The sequence below is a fragment of the Oryctolagus cuniculus genome, chromosome 6 (assembly GCF_051225735.1).
Source record: "Oryctolagus cuniculus isolate XC-2025 breed Fujian yellow rabbit chromosome 6, ASM5122573v1, whole genome shotgun sequence".
Classification (NCBI taxonomy): Eukaryota; Metazoa; Chordata; class Mammalia; order Lagomorpha; family Leporidae; genus Oryctolagus; species Oryctolagus cuniculus.
The window spans coordinates 25,473,686-25,492,836 of record NC_142872.1 but is presented as its reverse complement, the minus strand read 5'-3'; the positions used below and the strand labels follow the sequence as shown (position 1 = coordinate 25,492,836).

At 53.9% G+C, this 19,151-nt stretch overlaps 1 protein-coding gene and 1 long non-coding RNA gene across 3 annotated transcripts in view; one reads left to right on the top strand and one right to left on the bottom strand.

Annotated features, from left to right (window-relative positions):
- Window positions 1-19,151, top strand: part of TRPC7 (transient receptor potential cation channel subfamily C member 7) — a 131,898-nt gene that overhangs the window by 107,128 nt on the left and 5,619 nt on the right. Inside the window, exons 8-10 of the mRNA XM_070076125.2 lie at window positions 10,323-10,518; window positions 15,445-15,666; window positions 16,253-16,333. Coding sequence (XP_069932226.1) covers window positions 10,323-10,518; window positions 15,445-15,666; window positions 16,253-16,333 — 499 coding nt within the window. The remainder of the gene's footprint in view (window positions 1-10,322; window positions 10,519-15,444; window positions 15,667-16,252; window positions 16,334-19,151) is intronic.
- LOC149126064 (uncharacterized) lies at window positions 1,832-18,617 on the bottom strand. 2 transcript variants are annotated; one of them, XR_016236146.1, is made up of 3 exons: window positions 16,482-18,617; window positions 15,040-15,138; window positions 1,832-2,291 (listed from the first exon to the last, which is right to left on the bottom strand). It is a non-coding gene; the product is annotated as an uncharacterized LOC149126064 (long non-coding RNA). The 2 variants fall into 2 exon arrangements; XR_016236145.1 differs by lacking the exon at window positions 1,832-2,291 and adding an exon at window positions 3,964-4,155 and having other exon boundaries at window positions 16,482-18,551.

The window sequence follows — 19,151 nt, the reverse complement described above, 5'->3', positions numbered from 1 at the left end:
TGCTGGAGGCTGAGCGCCACATGGATCGCACAGCCTAGGCAGATGGCCTGGAGCAATGGCTTCAAACCTCCCCCCCCACCCCAGCTTCCCTAGGTCTGAGATGAGAACACGGACTGACAAGGCCAGCCTCACAGGAGCCAGTGAGGAGGAGGGTCAGATATGGTGCCTGGCACTGAATAAGCCTTCAGCAGGCGGAAGTGGGGCTCGTGGAGCTGGGGGCTGACTGCAGGCAGACACTGGGGTATTGACTCACCCCTGTGGGTCCCTTCCTGGGAAGAGGCCGGCAGGGCTGACAAACTGCACCAGCTAGCGCCAAGCCCGTTACTACTGAGTCTGCTGGACACTTTATATCACCCCAACTCTCCATGAGTAACTGTTGACAGACTGGAATAAAGAAGCTCCAATCGCCCAAAAGTAAATTTGCTGTCAATAGAGCAGAGGCAGAGCTCGAAGTGCCCACTCAGCATGGGACTGAGCATGGTTACCCAACAAGGGAAGATGCCAGTCCTCCACCTCCAGTGCCAGTGCCCCTGCCTGTGTCTGCTCCAGCACAGGGCCTCGCCCAGTGTTTGCCTGCTACATGCTTCATGAACAAGAACGAGGGAACACACAGGACAAAGGAAGCCAGGTCCAACGCAGAGGGGAAAGCCGTGGACGGCGCGTCTGACAACATGGACTTGGGGTCCTTCTCCACACCCGGACTGTTCTGGGCAGCCCCCACCCCCTGCAGAGTGCCCAGCCCACAGTCCCGCGGGGGGGAACGCAGGCTTAGATTAGCACTTCCTGGCCACACAATTCTCAGTGACCTGCGGCACAGATGGTCTAAACAGGGAGTAAGTGTGTGGCCCAGGCTGGGGTCTTTGGGAACAAGTAAGGTCACAGGGACAGGTGAGATCAGGAGAAAGGCAGAGCAGTCAGCTTGTCCCGTAGGCCAGCGGGCAGATGAAGACTGTGTAGGCAGGAGGGACCCAGGCCGTCCAGGAGGGGGAAGAGGCGGGGAAGCCGGCAGACAGCAGGTGCAATGAATGCCGCACAGGGTCTCCTTCCTCCCCCCCCCCGCCCCGCCCAGTGCCTGACATGGGATGTGTAGGTGTAAATAGGATCTGATTGAACACAGAAAGTCAATAGAGCAGCGAAGCAGAGAGAGGAAAAAACGGCTTTTTGTAAATGCTATCTTTGACCTTTGGACTGCTCTCTGGAGTGCGTCAGCCCCCAGAGCTCCCCAGCCACATAAAAGCCTTAGGAGGCATGCTGAGTGCAGCCACGCCGTAACGAAGTCAAAGGCCCCTCAGGTGCGTGTCTGCCACCTAGCAGCACACGCCCAGGCTGCCCTCCCCTCGAGGGTCACATTGGGCTGCTCTCAGGAGCCAGCCCACAACAGCCAGTCCACCTGAGTCTCGCCAAGTTGCAGTTTCTGTCCCAGTAGGGAACTGGGGATGGGGCGGGGTGGGGCAGGGGAGACACTTTAGAACAAAAGTAAAGAGGAAGAACAGAAAGGTTTCTCTATCATCGGCAGCCCCCAACCCTCAACCAAGCCCTCCCTAATGCTGGGTGGGTGCCAGTTCCAGAATCACATTCCTTCCTCCCCATCCCCAGGTAGCCTTTTCCTGCATTCAGCAAACCTCAGAGAAGAGGCTAGAAAGAAATCGATGACGTCAGCTTCATCAGCCCAAGGTGTGGACAAACACACAGAACGAGCAGCCTTAGCGAAAAGCAGCGGTTTCAAACCACATGTGGCGGTAGAGTCACCAGAAGTGTGGCTGCACTGGGGACTCCCCAAGCCCCACCCCTTAGAGTGTCCCGGGGTAGAGCTTAGACAGCTGCTTTAAAAAGCCACTGGGAGATGTTGACACCTGTACTCTCATAGGGTAAGAAACACAGATCTTGTCCAATCTCTCATTCCCCTACTGGGGAGACAGAAGCCACTCTCAGCTCTGTGTATTTCAAAAGCAAGGAGCCTGTTAACCTCAGCAAGTCTCTTAATGGCAGATTGCTGGTCCTGTGCAGGCCGGACTTTTTAAGCACAAGTTATTACAGACAGCCTGATGTAGCAGGAATGAGGCCTGGAGTCAGCCCATGAGCGTCCCTGGTTTTCAGAGTCCTTCCACTTCGGAAGCAAGGATGCTCATGGTTGCACAGCCACTCCTGTGTCGGGTTTGGTCTAAAGGGGAGGAGCAGGTTGCATGCGTGAGTGCCTGGCTGGTGAGCCGGGGCTGTCCGGGTGTGACAGACAGCACACTTGCTGGCAGCTCATCAACTCCAAGCCACTTCCGTTAGAAACTGCAGATGAGCTAGGGGGATGAAGAGAAAGTGTCAGGATCAGCTTTATGGCCCCAGAGTAGGAAATCAGAGTATCCCAAACATGAATGAGGAAGCAGGAGGAGGACGCCCTCCTCCAAGGACACACTTGCTGTGAGGAATTCTCTCACTGGGAGCACCTCTTTGATTACATCATGGAAGTTGCTAGACAACTAGGCGTTGCATTTGGATACTTGTTTTATAGCTAACTTTGCTGAAATACCCATAGTCCAAAGAGCAAGGGGTCTCTGACTGGGGATTGCATAAAAGTCCTGGGGTCCCAGCACTGTGGTTACAGTGTTAGAAACACCGGGTCCCTAGCCCACAGGTGAAGTACAGTGTCATAGGACTTGGGAGTGAAAAGCTCCCTGCCTTACACTCTGGTAGGTGACCACGGCTGGATGGGTATCCAGAGACGAAGGGGGCGGGGGCAGGGGTCAACAACTTGACCCAGGGCAGAGGAAAGTGGAGGGCCCTGTACCATGGCACACCAAAGGCCCTTGGTTTCCCGTGTGCGTGAGCACAGCCTCCCGCATTTAATTCTGATGGGAGATGAAGTGTGGGCTGTGTCCGCCAAAAGTGGAGCCCCGCTGATCTTTCCTGCAGGCCACTGTGGTATGAGCATCATCAGGCAGCTGGGTTGAGACCTCTCCAAGCAAAAGTAATACCTCTCTTAAGGTTGTACTGTCTCCCCAGGAATGCTTTCACTGGAAGGAGCTTCCGCAGTGCTGGGCAAAATTAGAAGCTTCTATTCTCTGTGATACTTACGGAAAATTCCCACACTCTATAAGGCAGGCAGGGATTCCTGTGCCTACCAGGAGCAAGAGGCACTGGGTGGGCCCCCACCCTGCTTGTCTGGGTCATGGGAAAGCCAGCTTCTCTCTCCTGCAATCCTGGAGAGGCACTGGGGCTGGGAGAGAACCCTTAGGATGAGCCCACCTACCCACAGAGCACAGCCCCGTCCTCCCTGCCAGGACCACCCAAGCCTAGAGCCTGGGCTCCACATACTCTTGGCTTTAGCTCTGAAACCGAGACTTGAAACACTCCTTTTGGAGTCAGTAAGGGACAGGGATAATAATAAGTGTCATTGATTAAACAACTCGTGACGACAGACACATGGCAGCTGCTCTCCCGCTTATCCCCATGGTGAAATGAGGCAGGGAGCTGCGGCTCACAGAGGGGCTGGACTTGCCCCACATCCCAGAGCCAGTAAGAGGATCCGAACCCAGGGGTGCAGGACCCAGGCCTACCCTCCACCTTCTGAGCTGAAATTTCGAAGGTGGAGGCCGAGTCCCTCTCGAGGTTCTGTCCCTTCCTGTGCTCCTCAGTCCAAGCTGTGACTGCCACGAGAACCTGATGATTCTGCCGTCTCCGCTCTCAGCCTGCAGCCTGGGCTGCCCTGGGTAAGGCAAGTCCCTGCCTGAAGAAGGCTCACTCACTTAAAAACCTGCACAGAGCAGCCACTCTGGGCCAGCCTCTACATTCCACCCTTGGCTCAATCAGATTAATAAGCAAATTTTCTGACTTGTGGACAAATAGAGATTCGGAGGTAGGAAAAAAAATAGGAAGTAACAGCTTTGCATCACATGATTGTATCAAGGACACGTGGGCAGCATGGCGAGGAGGAAGCAGGGCTGGGAGCGCTGCAGGTAGGGTCGGGGAAGGCTCCGTGCCCAGGGGACCCTCAGTGCGGGAGCTGGAGGATGGGAGAAGGCATTCTGGCTTGTCTTGGCCATTTCTGAATCCCATGTAGGGAAGACTGTGGGGAGAGGGAGAATCGGGAGATCCAAGAGTCCAGTAGGAGCCAGGCTGTGGAGCCCTTCAAGTCCTCATAGGTGTTGGTGTCTCTGCAGAGGCCTTCGTAAAAACAGAAAGACGTGGTCAGAGCTGCCTTGAGAAAGAGTGCTGTGGCTGCCGGGTGAAGGATGAGTTGGGAGAGTCAGGGTGGAGCCCGGGCTTGGCCCAAGCTGGGTGCCAGGGAGGCTGCAGTGAGATGCAGCCCCAGCCCCATGTACCGTATAGACCGGCTGCACAGACAGACCTTAACCCAGCCTTCGCAGGAGTGCGGCTGCGTTTACAAATTGAGACAGTGTCCTGAAAGAAAGGAACTTGAAAGGCAGGTAGCTCCAAAGGGAATGGAGCTAGCTCCACCAGGAGGCTGTGGCCGGACGGCACCTGGGAGGGCGTGCTGCTGGTTGAGGGGCGTCCAGGAGGTGGAATGGAAGCACCTGGTGGCCCAAGGTTCCTTCCAGGCAGCCAGCACCAGGCATGTCATAAAACTCAGCAGATCAGTGACCCTTCAGGAGAAACCAGGGACAGCTTGCCCTGCGGACTCAGGCCTGCTGTGTTTTTGCTGTACAGGACATGCGGGGTGTTTGCAGGTGGGGACCTGGACATGGACTCAGCTGCCCGGGGTTCCAAAAGACAGGTTTTTCCCGGGCCTTGGGTCAGCATTGGATATGGGCAGCTCTGAAACAGAAGCTCCACCTGTCTCAGCTCATCATCGCACCTGACCACATTGTGAAAGTCATCACCTGTGCCTTATTGCACATCAGCCATCAGAGTGTGAGGGGAACCAGCACATGAACTGTACCCATTTTCTTGTGGGGGGACCAGCACAGAGGTGTTCTGAGGCTATTGGGAGCACAGCGCAGGCTTGGAGAAGCCTGATGCGTCACAAGTGCACTTTGAGTTTAATTCTTAGCTTGGCTTAACCCTCCAGCAGGCGAGACCATTTCCGGGACTATGCTAGGATAATTCAGCCTATTGCAACAGATCCCACGATTATATAACTGCCATTTTTATGCTCTCCACGTTTGTGCTTGACACGAATGGTAAAAAGCCTGCCACCTTTGAGCCTCTGCACCAACCAAGCGGAGAGGGTGCAGAGTTTGGAGGGGAGGCCCATCAGACCATGGCCGCTGATGCTGGCTCCTTCCTGCCACACCTAAGGCTCCACTCAGCTCCTCCCTCTTTGCTCTCAGACTGACCAGCAAGAAATCTTTCCCTTTTACTCAGCAAGGTTCAGTTCCGGGATGCAAATAAGGTTTAACCTATCGCCCCTCCAGGTCACAGAGGGCCAGGAGACAGCACCGTCAAGGCCTAGCTCCAGGCACAGTATCAGCAGACATGGTTCTCAGGTAGCTCTGCAGCAAGCTAGGAAGACCCAGGCCCCTCGTGCCTGCCCCCCCGCTTCAGTTCTTCAGCATCCGTCCTGTGGCTGGGCTGTTCCTGGGCTGTGTAAAGCGAACTCCTCATTCAGGACCCAGGACAGCAGCAGCCAGCAGTCGAGAGAAAAGCCTAGCAAGGCCGTGGCAGGCGTGAGGTTCAGACTTCTCAGCCACTGGACTGTGTCCCTGGCCTTCCTCCAGCCGGGTCCCAGGCTTCTGGGCTGTGGGTCTGGGTCATGGAGAAATACAGCCCGCTGGCCAGCTCCTTCTGTGTTCCAAACACCTTCCACCATCACAGGTGGATGGCAGGCGGGTGAGCCCTGCAGCAGAGCCCTCGCACTGCGCCAGCTATTGTCTTCTGAACTTGAGAAACAGCCCTTTGAGATGGCTGAGCCTCCCGCTTAATTTTAGCCTGCTCTGTGCAGACTGGGGAAGGTAACGGAACAGAACCGTTCAGCGGGGGAGCAGAGGGAGTTGCTGCATTCTGAAGCAGCAGCAATTTTCCTGACAATGGCCCTAGCCCCTCACACTGTTGATCAGCTCATTCTCCGAGCCCATACACAGTGCAGCACACTCTTCAGGAACCTGTTATTAAAGTCTCATTATGCAGGCGAGACAGCCCCGGGGGAGAACTGATTACCTCGCTCCCCTCTCCCGTGTGACAAGTGAGCCCCGGCCTCCCCGCACACACAGCCAGAGGCGGGGGCTCACTGTCTAACTCCCGGGCACTGTCCCTCTCTGCCTTCATCAGCAACACTTGTTATGCTTGGGTGGCCCATTGATTAGCTTCAGTCCCTTCCACTGCCAGCCGAGAGTCACAGATAAAAAGATAGCATGGGCTGGAGAAATCAGAGGATTTGCATGAAATCAAGGGTTTGTGATGATATTTGCAGGTAGGAAGGAAAAGGAGGCTTGCTGATGAAAGTCAATAAGGCAGCAGCTGACGGACTCATTTTACTCAGCCCTGTGGGAAGCACCAGAGGGGCTGCAAAGGCAGAGACAGAGCATCCTTGCTTTCAATTTTCTAGGACTTTCTGATCTCCTTAAATCTAGGCTGAGACCACCAAAAGGGCAGAATGTGTTTGCTGTGGACACCAGCGTATTCTCCGCACCTGGCGGAGTGCCTGGCACCTAGGCACAATTCAGTAACTAAACAGGTGACTCAGAAGAATAGCTAGCATCTACTGGACTCTTACTAGGCAGTTTACATGAGCTGCTCATTTAATCTTCAGGAGTAAATGGGGACCCAGACAGGCTTCGGAACATGCCCAAGCTCACACAGCCACCGCATAATGTTGCTGAGACTTGAACCCAGGCAAACACCTTTGCTCTTACTCCTCCAGCTGTCTCTGCGATGCCTCCTGTGATTGATACAGTGGAAGGGATCTCTGGCAAACTTGGCAGCTAGCCAGAGTGAGTCGGAGAAGGATGTGCGGTCAGTGGCTGCCATTCGTATCAGTCGAGAACCTCCACTGTAGCCGCAGGACCAGCTAGTTGATGGGGGCTTGTGTGAGACAAGTGGCTCCATGGGAAAGGTCAGCTAAGCCCATTCTGAGACACTCTGTTCCCGAAAGGCAGCCCCAGACCTCCCCAGGGCCTGGCCTTCTGCACCATTCCTGGCTTCCATGGCTTCTGGGAAATGATAACCTCACAGCTCCAAAGCCCATGCCCTTGGGATCAGTAATGTACTACTGACTGCTCTCCAAGACCAGCCTTCTCTGGGAATGTATTAGTGTAGGCTGACTGCTCTCCAAGACCAGCCTTCTCTGGGAATGTATTAGTGTAGGCTTCCAAGGTCAAAGAAATGCAAATCTTTACTTCCTGCCACCTGTTAAACTAGAAGATGACACTATGTCCTCAGGTAACTGCACATCTCCTATCACCATGAAAAACTAGCAGGCTGCCACTGAACATTTTTTCCATTTTTCTTTCTCCTGGGATGTCTGTCATTTTCATGTTGAATTGCAAGAGCTCTTTATATAAGAAGGACAGCATCCATTATCTCTCCCATGTTTGTAAAACCAAATTCTGTCCTTACCTGATCTTTTGCCTTCTGTTTTTATTTATTGTGTCTTTTGGTGTATATAAGTTATATATAATCCAATCTCTCAATGTTATCATTTCTGAAACTTTCCCTAGCCCAACATTATAAATACTCATCAGTATTTTATTCTAGTTTATAATCATACAGGTTTTTTTAACATTTAACTCTTCAATTCCATTCAGAATGTATCTAGTTATATGGTTTGAACTATAGGCTAAAATGTTGCTTACAGTTTAGTCCAGCTAATTGCATGTAACTCAGTCCCCAGAGTCTCCTCCCACAAATACACAACAGTAGCAGACTGGGTCTCTTCATTTACTCCACTGTTCACGTCAGAGCCCTGAGAAAAAGTGGCGACTCTAGCCACACTGGGTGATGCAAGCCAGTGAGCCACCTTCTGTAATGAGCACCTCGGTTACCTCAGCTCATTTTGCCCTTACAAAGGAGCAAAGACCCAGACACTCTCCCTGAAGGCTTAGAAGAAAGCAAGCATTAGAAAAGCATCCTTTGGCTAGGACCTCCTTCTACCCACCTACCCAGTAGTATATAGCTCGCTATTGCTCTGAAGGGGTGGCTTTCACTCTGGCCCCAAGGAGTCTGGGCCTCTTGTGATTAAAGTCTCCTGGAGATCATGGCCACGTCCAAGGCCAGAGACTAATCCTTAGATCTTGGGATAGAAATGAAACAAGTGTGTGGTCATGAAGACCATCTGGAAGGCATACAACAAACCCAAGACATCAGCCTTCTGAGAGAGGCAATTGTCCTCAGCCTGGGGGGCGGAGATGGGCAGGGGTCAGGTCACCATGTCACCGAGAGCCCAAGGCACAGACTTGTAAATATTCCTTTACATGAAAACATACTGCTTGGTGGGCTACTTCTGTCGTCTTCAGATTATTAGGATATAATGCTTAAAATCAGGGCTCAGTGGCAGAATTCAAGACAAGAAGAAAATGAGAAGAAAAAAAAAAAAAAACACACGCTGAGTCTAGGCCCGTTTTCCCTGATCAAAATGCAGCAGGTTTTCCCTGCATGTGTTCTCGAATTGCCTGCCTCATTCGAGTCAGCCAGAGGTTTGCAGGGATAGCCAGGAAAGAAAGGGAAGATGAGCTGGAGTGGAAATGTCTCAGTTGCAAGCATGCGCCATGTCTCCCACGGTGCGTGGCAAGTGCATGATGGGAGACTGGCACCTGTCTGCCCAGCACCTCCCTCAGACCCTGTGACCTCTGCTTCTCTGTCACTCCTACCCGGAAGGCAGCAGCTGTCATGGAGGTTGAAGCCCTGCCATCTCCTTCTGGTGTGGGATTAGGGTTCAGCCAGTGATCCGGGGCTCTCCCTGCCACTGTTCCCTCCTGCTAGGGGGGCAACCAGAACATGCTTCTACAGTGGGACACAGAGCCACAGTGAGTCACGCCACACCGTGAGTGACATGGGTCCTGCAGCTCCCACGGCAAAACTGCTCTCAGAACAGCATCAGGGGCAGGCGCTCTGCGGCCACGGCTTGGTCCCCAGTCATTAGCTCCCAAAACCCCAACTAAATTCCTTCTCGCTAACACAAATAGGGATGAACTGTTCAAAACTCACAGTTTTCAAAGACACCAGAAACAAATAATGACAACATAAGCCCACTTCCAATATCTGTTTTTCAGGTTCCAGAATGCGTCAGGGATGAGCCAGACAGCTGGCTTCACACACACCTCACCCACACAGCCCACACCCTCGCACTCAGGAGTGTAAATGCATGCAAGCCAGGAGTTGGCTTTTTTAATCCACACTCTGAGTACTAGGATTTTTTGTACATCTTGTCAAGTAAATACCAGTCGTTCCCAAACAGACTTCTGGAAAATGCTTTTTGAGACCTAGCTATTCCTGGCCATTTGTGGGTGAGGTTGAAAGTCTAGAGAAAAGAGTGCTTTATCACAATGGGCCCAAAAATCTGGATGCAAACTGAAAGAAGCACACTTAACCAGTCAGGGGTTAGCAGATCCCACTGCATGTTCTAAAGCACCCTACCCACCCAGCTTCCAGCCTGGGTCTGTGTCAGCAGCCCTACCCAGGGCTCATGGCCATAAAGCAGGGACTGTGACAGGCACTTGAGCCTTCGACTGAAAACCACGGTATTTCAGTAACCTCAGGATCTCAAGAGGTCAAAGAACAGTTCCCTAAAAGCCAGATCTTACCTGACCTGCCCTCAAAAAGCACGCACCATCTCCCTCGGTGAGCTGCAGCAGGCTCTGCGCAGTCTTTCTGATCACTCAGTCCCAGCTGAGAGGATGGAACCTACACGGCTGGCTCGGGTATGCAGCGTGGAGGGAGTGCGTGAGCGCACTGCAGAGGGGCATGAGGCTTAGGGCGCTGCTCTGGGTCAAGGACCCAGCAGGTGCAAGGCGCCAAGGATGCCAGCTCCCTCCCTGGGCACCTCCCACACCCTCAGAGCTCCCCTTCACGTGGAGCTGTGTCCCCTGAGACACTGCCGAGCCTATTGAAGGAAGAACGTGAGGCTAATAACACCTAAGAGCAAACATTTGCTGTGGTGCCCTGGTGTTTAGTTTTAAATTTTTCATTAATTAGAGCAAGATGAAAATGATAACCACAGCCAGGAGTCCCAGGAAATGGACTGAGTGACAAAGAAGGAGGCTGCCTTGTGTAATACTCAGCAGAGATCTGAAGGGCTCATTATTTGAGCACGCAGCCCACCCCGAGCTGTCCCAGCCCCACTCCAGCAGAGACAGCAACTCTACAATCGTGGCAACTTTCACAGAAGAAGCGTGAGCCCCGTGCAAACTGTAAAAGGACTGTCTGCTTCCTTGTAGGGTTGAAGAAAGTTTTAAAACCTTATTTTGGTCCATATTCGGCTTGTCGGAAGTGATCTCGGTGGTGCTGAAATACGACCACAAGTTCATCGAGAACATCGGCTACGTTCTCTACGGCGTTTATAACGTCACCATGGTGGTCGTGCTCCTCAACATGCTGATCGCCATGATCAACAACTCCTATCAGGAGATCGAGGTAAGGCCAGTGCACGGGAAACGCGCTCTCCCCCTTGGCTTGGCTGACACCGACGTGGGCAGCCATGAGCGTGACGTGTGTTGTTAAAACTGAAGCCAGCACAACAAATCACGGGTGGTCTTCCTGCTAGCAGCCCAGGGCACGGCGGAACAGCTCTTTCAGCCCCCACCCCCTTCTGCCTCTCATGTGTCTTCTGTTAAGTGTATGCTGTGTGCCAAGACCATGCTAGGTGCCAGCGACACGCAGATGGACTAAGACACTGTCCCTGTGCCGGAGGAGGTCACAGATGTGGCCATCAATAAATTACCATGCCCCGGGGCCAGGGCTGCAATGGCCAGGTGGGGACAAGCAAAGACAGTACTTGACACGCGGTGGGGAGTAAGGTTCCAGAGGTGACTCAAAGGCCATTTAAAGATGAAAACAATTTTTCCAGACAAACAGGGAGGTCAAGAGACTGTATCAGGAGGCAATTAATCAAAATCCAAAGCATACAAACCATAAGCTACTGACTTAAGCTTTGTTTAGAGCGGCAACAAATGAAGACAAGCGAAGTGAAGCACTAGTGGAGACCTCGTTAGGCTCCTGACAGTTTATCAGAACAACAGGATATCCTATGTGCTGCTGGGGAAAGAGAACCAAGTGGTGGTGTTAGGAGAACAGAATCAGGTTGCAGCACAATGCACACAGGGTAAGGGAGGAAGATACAGGGAAGCACGCTCGTGTGTGACTGAAGGCAGAAAACCTGTGCAGGGCCCAAGAGGAAGGCACCTGCTGAGAGGGGAGGGGCACCTTCGCCAGAGGCACTTCCGCTCATACCTTCTGTGCTCTGTAAAGCATGCTATGGGTTCACTGATTATAAAGCTAAATAAGTAGGCTCCAAGTGGTAAATGAACTGCACTGACTGAGCAATTCCAATCCTGGGAATAGATCCATGCATGCATGCATATGACGTGCCATCGGTGGCATTCCAACACTTGGAAATAGCCTATCGGTACCAGAATGTTCGAGACATGGTTCAGAAAGCTGTACATTCAGGCAGAAAACCCTTTTTATAATAGTGTGGGAGACCCTCCTAAGATACGATTAAGTGAAGAAAATGTAAGTTGTAAAGTAACACCTACCGGCAAGCTTCACTTATATAGCAATGCAAATGGAGACACACAAATACACACCTGTGTACTAAAATTAGAAGAGACCATCATTTGTGTTTTCGTAATTCAAATTCCATCCCCTGGTTCACTCCCCAAATGCCTGCAACAGCCAGGGCTGGGTCAGGCCCAAGCCAGGAACTAGGAACTCAATCCAGGTCTCCACGTGGGGGAAACCCATGACTTGCTTCCCCCCTGGGTGTGCATTAGCAGGAAGCAGGGATTCAAAGTAGAGTCAAATCTTGCACCCAGGCTCTCCAACAGGGGATGCGGGCATCCCAAACGGCATCTTAACCACTACACCCAACACTCGCCCTGTGTGTTTCTCAGAGAGAAAAAAATGAAGGCCTCTATATTTGAGTTTTCTGTAGCTGTCATAGAAAGTACTACCAACTATGTGAACACGAGCTGGAGGGCTTGAAGATCAGAAGTTTATCTCCTGGTCCTGGAGGCTGGAGCAAGATCAAGGTGTTAGTACCTGGAGTTTCTTCTGAAGCCTCTCTCCTTGGCCTAGTGTGTGCTCACCATGGCATTTCCACGAGCTCTGTTGGATTAGAGTCCCACCGTACGACTTCACTTAGCCTTCACCACCTCTGTCAAAGTTCCATCTCCAAACAGTCACAGCCCAAGGTGTCAGGCATTAGGGCTTCCACACATGGATCTCAAGGGGATGCAGTTCAGCCCAGAACACGAGCAAGCCCCAAAGGAGAATTTTCCAAATGGCAGGAGGCCGGGGCAGGGTGAAACCGCGTGGTATTGCTCAGCACTGCCCAGCACCGGTGGAGCAGTGAGAGCGACACAGTGAGAGGACGGTGAAAGGACCACCGGCTGAGCCTGGTTCTGAAGCCCACCGGCCCCTCCCCTCCCCCTTGGGAGAATGCAGCCCTGTGCGGGTGGGCAAATGGCCTAAGGTTTTGAAACTGTATTTACCTGTTTAGAAACCCATGCGGATAAAGGGCTGCCACCAGCTGGTCTCCCTGCCCTGGCTGGGCCTCAGTTTCCACAAGTGCAAGAGAAAGCTAGATGGTACCTGGAAAATCCTTGCCTCTCTGTCCCATCACCCCGGGCTGCGTGCCACCCGCCAGCAAGCATGCCCTGCTTTGACCCCGATGACTGTACCACAGGAAGCTGCGTGGTTGGCTGTGAAAGACAGGATCAAGGCAAGCCCTCCAGCTCGTGTTCAAGTCCTCCCACCACAGAGCAGTGCTGGAGATGGAGCGAGCTCACTGCTGCCCACAGCTCCCCTGCAGGCTCCGGACAGCTCCTGCGCCGGGCGAGAGTGCACGACCCCGCCTGTCTCAGTGGACCTGAGAGCACACTTAGCTTTGAGGAGGCGAAGGTTTGTAAATCCTCCGCCGAGGACACAGGGACTCGCCTCCCCCCACCTCCTCCACCACAGTAGCCCTGCCTGGGGCCCTGGCTCTCTTCTTTTAGTCCCCTCAGCAGCCAGGCCCTGTGCCTTAGCCCCGCCCCGCCCACATCCTCATCTCTCCCTAATCCTTCCTCTTGGCATTTAAGTAAGTCTCTTGATCGTACAAAAAAGGAACCTAACATTCTCCCTCCATCTCACTTCCCAGCTCCCAGCCTCTCTCCCCTGCCTCTTCCTGCCAGCTTTCTCGAGACTCCGACTTCTCACCGCCTCTCCCACTACTTAACTCCTGCTTGTTCTCAAGCCCCCACCCTCGCCACACCTGACCTGGCTGAGAAAGACAGCTCAAACCACCGCCATGAGGCAGCCTTCCCCAGGCCAGGCCAGGCCAGGCCGGGGCCGCCTCGGAGAGCCTCCCCAGCTCCGGACACAGCTCGAGGTCAAGGCCGACTGCCGAGCTGTCGAGCAGACTCAGGCCACTGGCCAGACTGTGTGTTCCACCCAGGCGTGGGCTGTGAGCACAGGCGGCGGATAAACGTGAGCTAGATGACTCCAGGTGGACTGCTGGCCTGAGCTAGGCCACAGAGGTGAAAATCGCATTTACTAAGAGCTTCCTAAATGCCTGGCACTGTTAAGTGTCTCTTAGGCATTAACTCCTTTAATCTTCACAGCCGTGTCAGGAAGGTTATCATCCTCATTGCACAGAAGAGACAACTGAGACCCGGGGGCCCAAGGCACCTGCCGTGGGCGGGACACAGCTAGTAAGGAACCCAAGTGGGCTCTGGAACCCATGCGCTCACCACTGTGCCACCCTTCCTCTCGGGGGCACTGTGCAGCGAGACCAGGCATGACCTCTGCCCTCACAAAGCTTCTGACTCAAAAAGGTGCCCCAGATAGATCAGGCCAGGTGTCACTCCTAAGCAAAGCAAACCCAGTGGTCTTCACTGTGACCTTTTCCTTATGGGGTACCCGGTGCTACCTTGCTATGTAGCCATTACCTGTGGGAATGAGCACAGGCCCAGTGCCAACCTCAGGGCTGTCCGTTGCACAGATGAGCGAGCCCAAGGCTGGCCTAAAGCCACACAGTTAAATAAGGGCTTTGCAAGCCAGGCCTGATTCCTAAAAACCCGCCCTCCTGCCGGACCTCAAACTGTCCTCCAAAGACAGCGGTCCACTTCTCTGGCTTCTCTGGAAAAACTCCTGCCATGTCTCAGTGGTCACTCAGCACTCTGCATGATCGGACAGAGGAGCTGACCCTGGGCTGGAAGCTAAGCCCTCCAGCAGGGAAGAGAACTTGGCTGGACCTCCCCCTACAAACCATAGTCAGGCTTGCTCTCCTTGAACCACATCCTCACAGGCAGCATTCTGACCAACAAGGAATGCACTAATGAATACACTGTGTTGTCCAATACGGTAGTCTCGAACCCTGCATCCCTGTTCAGTACTTCAGATGTGTTGGGCAGGCGTTTGGCATAGTCGTTAATCTGCTGCTTGGAAGGCCTGCATTCCATATCAGAGGGGGTGAGTTGGAGGGTTGGCCCCTCGGCCAATGCCAGGTTCCTGCTGAGGTGCACGCTGGGAGGCACCAGGTGATGGCTCAAGTAACTGCATCCCTGCCACCCATGTGGGAGACCCAGACTGAGTTCCAGGCTCCTGGCTTTGGCCTGGCCCAGCCCCAACTGTTGTGAGCATTTGTGAAGTGAACCAGCAGGTGGTGGAAGAGCTGTGTGTGTGTGTGTATGTAAAATAAAATGAAAGTAAACACATTTTCAAAAAAATGTTGAAACATGGCTATTCCAGATTGAGATATGCTTTACGTAAAAACACCATGTTGGATTTCAAAAATGTAGCACATGGGAGAAAAAAAAAGGCAGGCTACCTCCTTAATATTTTCATAGCAGTTACATGTTAACAAAATGTTTGAATCTGATAGACTAAACCCCATTACATCACTGAAATTAATTTTTCTTATTACAATGAGACAAGCAGAAAACTGAAACTCACCTGGTGGCTCCGCTTCCTGGCCTGCATTTCTGTTGGGCAGCACCTCTCTACAGCACACACACGTCAGTGCTGTGGGGGGCGGTGAGCCAGCCAGCACAGCTGGAAAAATCAGAGGGTAACACGCTGAGCTGGGGAAAGTTGCAAACTCACAACAGCGGGGCAGGTGTCCCGGGCAGAACACGGGGCGTGGCATGAACTGGCTGAGGGTTTTCAGCAGTGAGTCCCAAGGAGGTCGGCGGAGAGCATTAGGAGGCCCTGGGTGCCTGTCAAGAGCAAACGCCCCGTGCTTAGACTATGTGGAGAGGGTGACGGGCCCCAGAGGCGCCACAGCCTCCCCGCTCACCCCGCGGCTCAGTTGGTGAATGGTGGCCTTTGATGGTGTGCTGTGGTTTCCCTTGCCCACAGGAGGATGCAGATGTGGAGTGGAAATTTGCCCGCGCGAAACTCTGGCTGTCTTACTTTGATGAAGGAAGAACTCTACCTGCTCCCTTTAATCTAGTGCCAAGTCCTAAATCGTTTTATTATCTCATAATGAGAATCAAGATGTGCCTCATAAAACTCTGCAAATCTAAGGCCAAAAGCTGTGAAAATGACCTTGAAATGGGCATGCTGAATTCTAAATTCAGGGTAGGTGGCACTGGTGGATGGGGCGAGGCCGCAGGTGGCGGGGAGGAGGGAGTCGTGGGTGTTTGGCAGCCCCTGGCGCGAAGGAAGCAGGAGCTGGAGAAGCTGTGGCTGTGGAGTCTGCTGGGCACAGCAGCAAAGCCCCTTCTCCTTGAAGGTCCTTGGAGAAGTCACCTGGGCCTTAGCGGGCTGCCTGGCTGAGCCGGGGCCCCAGGGGAGGGAACTTCTCAGCGGGCTGGGTGTGCAGTAGCCCTTCCCAGGAAGGAGCGGAGACAAAGCTTCCCCGGCCCAGCTTCTCCCCCGGCTGCAGAGTCTCAGTGCTTGTTAGCGGAGCCGAGCGTCTCAGGAGGCCTCGGGAGAGACACCCACACAGCTTTACCTCAGGACTTCCTGAACAGAGCTGGCCAAACCCTGCCCCGCAGCCCTGGTTAACATCCACAGAACGGAGTCTCCAGAAACTGTGTGCTGGGAAGAACCCCTGGAGAGGCAGCCCCATACATGCAGAGTGCTCAGGTCCCACCGTGTGCACATGTATGCAATCACGCACACATGTAAGTATGCGTGTATGTTTCTATTTTTTTTCCCCCAGAAGACTCGATACCAAGCCGGCATGAGGAATTCTGAGAACCTGACAGCAAATAACACTTTCAGCAAGCCCACCAGATACCAGGTAACCACCCCTTCACAAGCGTGGACGGAAGTGGATGCCACCAGGACACAGAGTTAGTCACACGGCTGGGTCACCCCCAGAACACAGCTTCATCCCTTCCTGCCCAGAGCAGAATGTTTTGAATGGCGACCACAAGCCAGGCACTTACTGTGGCTGCAAACGTGGTTCCTCCCTCGGTGGCACCTGTGTCTAGGAAGGAGAGACAGTGAACACGGGAACACACAGAGAATATGTAATTCGGATTAGGCAGAGTGCCAAGAAGACAGCCTTTGAAATGGCGAGAAACAGGGAGCCCCTGCTTAGACACAGCCATCAGAGCGAGAGGAGAGGAAGCAGGACCTCACAGGTGGGAAGGGGTCGCAGGTAGAGGATAGAAGCATGAGAGGCCCGAGGGGAGAAATGCGACCAGTGCAGAGCCGCCAGGGCCGGGGAGCCGAGCAGAGCAGGAGAGCGGGCAGGAGGGCAGGGCCAGGCCAGCATCCGCACGTGGGTCAGGTGCATTCAATCTAGCTTCTCCAGGAGGGGCGGGCGGGGGAACGCAGCAGGGCTGGGGATGACCACGTTGCATTTGTACCCTTCAGAAGGCCGCCTCGCTGCCCTAATGAAACAGGCAGGACAACAGCAGCAGCAGGGAGACCAGCGCAGGGGCGTGGGACCGCCGGGCTGTGGGGCTGGGGTGTGAGTCGGCAGCTGCAGCAGACAGATTCTGTGCACCCTCTGCGTGCGCAGCCGGCGAGCCCACGTGCCGGCTGGCTGTGGAGGGCAGAGCAGGACCCAGCACGGCTCCCAGCCGGATACGGGGGTCTCCCGTGGGTGGCTAGCCTGCGACTGCCAGCCTGCTACCGCTGCGGGGAGAGATTTTTACCAGCTCTTTCCTGCCTGCAGCATGGCACTGCTCTGCAGGTGAGCACCAGAGCTCCGGGCCAGAGTGCAGTGGCCCAGGAGCCCCTGATCAGTGGCAGCTGTGGGCTATGGAGGCCAGAAGCGCGGTCCACGTTCCCTGCCACCCTCCTCTGCAGGATCAGCAGTTTCATTCGCTCTGATCATTTCTTACCAGATGTCAATCTGAGTCTGTCCCAAGCTTTCCTTTGGGCCTGGGGGACTGTCCCTGGTGCCCCCTTCCCAAAAGGAGCAATTTCAAAGCCAGCATCTTGCAGACAGCTAACGGTCCAGGTTTCAGAAGCCAGCTGTGCAGTTAGAAGGATTTAATTGTACAATTAAGAAACAGCTCAGCCCTCAAAGCACTTAAGAGTTTTATCGGATGACATAGGCTAAAAATCGGCCACGAGCAAATCTTATATTTAATCGTGCACAAAATTGCAACTGCCCAGTATGATCTGCTTTGAGTTATGTTACAGGCCAAATCCTTTGATCACTGGAGGGATTGTTATTTCTCGACTTCTCAGGGAGAAGTATAGATTATTCGTGTCATGGAAAAGATAGAGAGCCCCAGACGGGTTAAGGCCAAATCTCTCCTGGGTTCGGAGCACAAGCAGCCTCTGAGATAAGAAGACTGATGATGTGTGAACGTCCTGTACCCAGGGTGAATCCTCCCTCAACGAGACCATTTTCCCCATCAGCTTCCATCATCGCCGGCTGAGTCTCTGCTGCCTTAACTCTCCCCTGCACTTCCTGCCCTGATTACAGAGATCCGGAGGTGTGCAGCCTCAGGCTACCGATGACCTTGGAAAATTCTGCTCCCCTTGCTATGTTATGAATCCGTGCAGGAAGGCCTGGGGCTACTTATTCATAGTTGTCACAGAAAAGAAGAAAGAAAAACCAAGCCAGCAGGCATCAGAGGGAAAGGGCCGAGGGCACGGCAGCCAGGGGCTGGGAGAACCCTGCATCCGCACAGGGGCCCTCGGCTCAGCCCTGCCCGGTTACTTCCCGGCGTCTTCCTGTCTGCTCACCTTGGGAATAAACCTTGAGACAATGCCGAAAGACAGCAGAGAGCAGGCTAAACCCCAGCCCAGGGGTAGCCTCGCCAATCCCTGGCAGAGAGGCACTTCCTTAAACCCATTTAACAGATGAGGGAACTGAGGCTGCATGGCCAAGGTCACAGCCTGCTGAACTGTGATGTGTCTGACAGACAGGACACCCCACCTGCAGCACATCACATCAGCCTGGCACTTGATGTTCCTCATCTTTGCAGTGTTGCACCCAAGCCTTCCAAGCCTCGGGAGGGTGGGGGAGGGGGCAGCAGCAAGAGCAGAAGGCGGCACTTGCACACTTTTGCCACCAGCAGCAGCAGCTGGTGAGGCTGCAGGATGGGCTTGCGCAGGGATCGGACCAAGACTCATCTGTCTCCTTGGACCCACCGGAAGTCTTCCTTGTTGCCTTGCTTTCCTCCCGGGGCAGCCTCCACGTGTGCAGGGAGCATGCAGAGCCCAGTCCACTCTGTCTTAGCAGGCAGGCCCTGCCCAAGCTAAGGAGGTATCCTGCCGGCCTCTCACACTGCCCAGGTTCTCAGAACTCAGGCAGCCTCCCCACAACGGAGCGCTGCGGCTCACGCACACCAAGCAAGGAAGCCCGCTTCCTGTCTGTCTCCTTGCTGGGTCACGGCTGTCCCCGAGCTGGTGTCCGTGTGCAGCCAGTTGGTCCTTCGCCCTGTCGTGATGGAGGGCAGCTCCTCCAGAGCAGAGGCGGGCTCTGCTCTGCCTCTCTTACACTCCAGGGTGTCACTTTCCACAAACTGGTTTCTTGCTTTTGCAGTGTTTTCTCCAGGCCAGGCTCTCTGGACGTGAGACCAAACACTGGAAGAAAAGCCATGGTATTGGAGAAGCGGCCAGAGTGTGCCCCCCCTTTTAGAGCTGGCCCG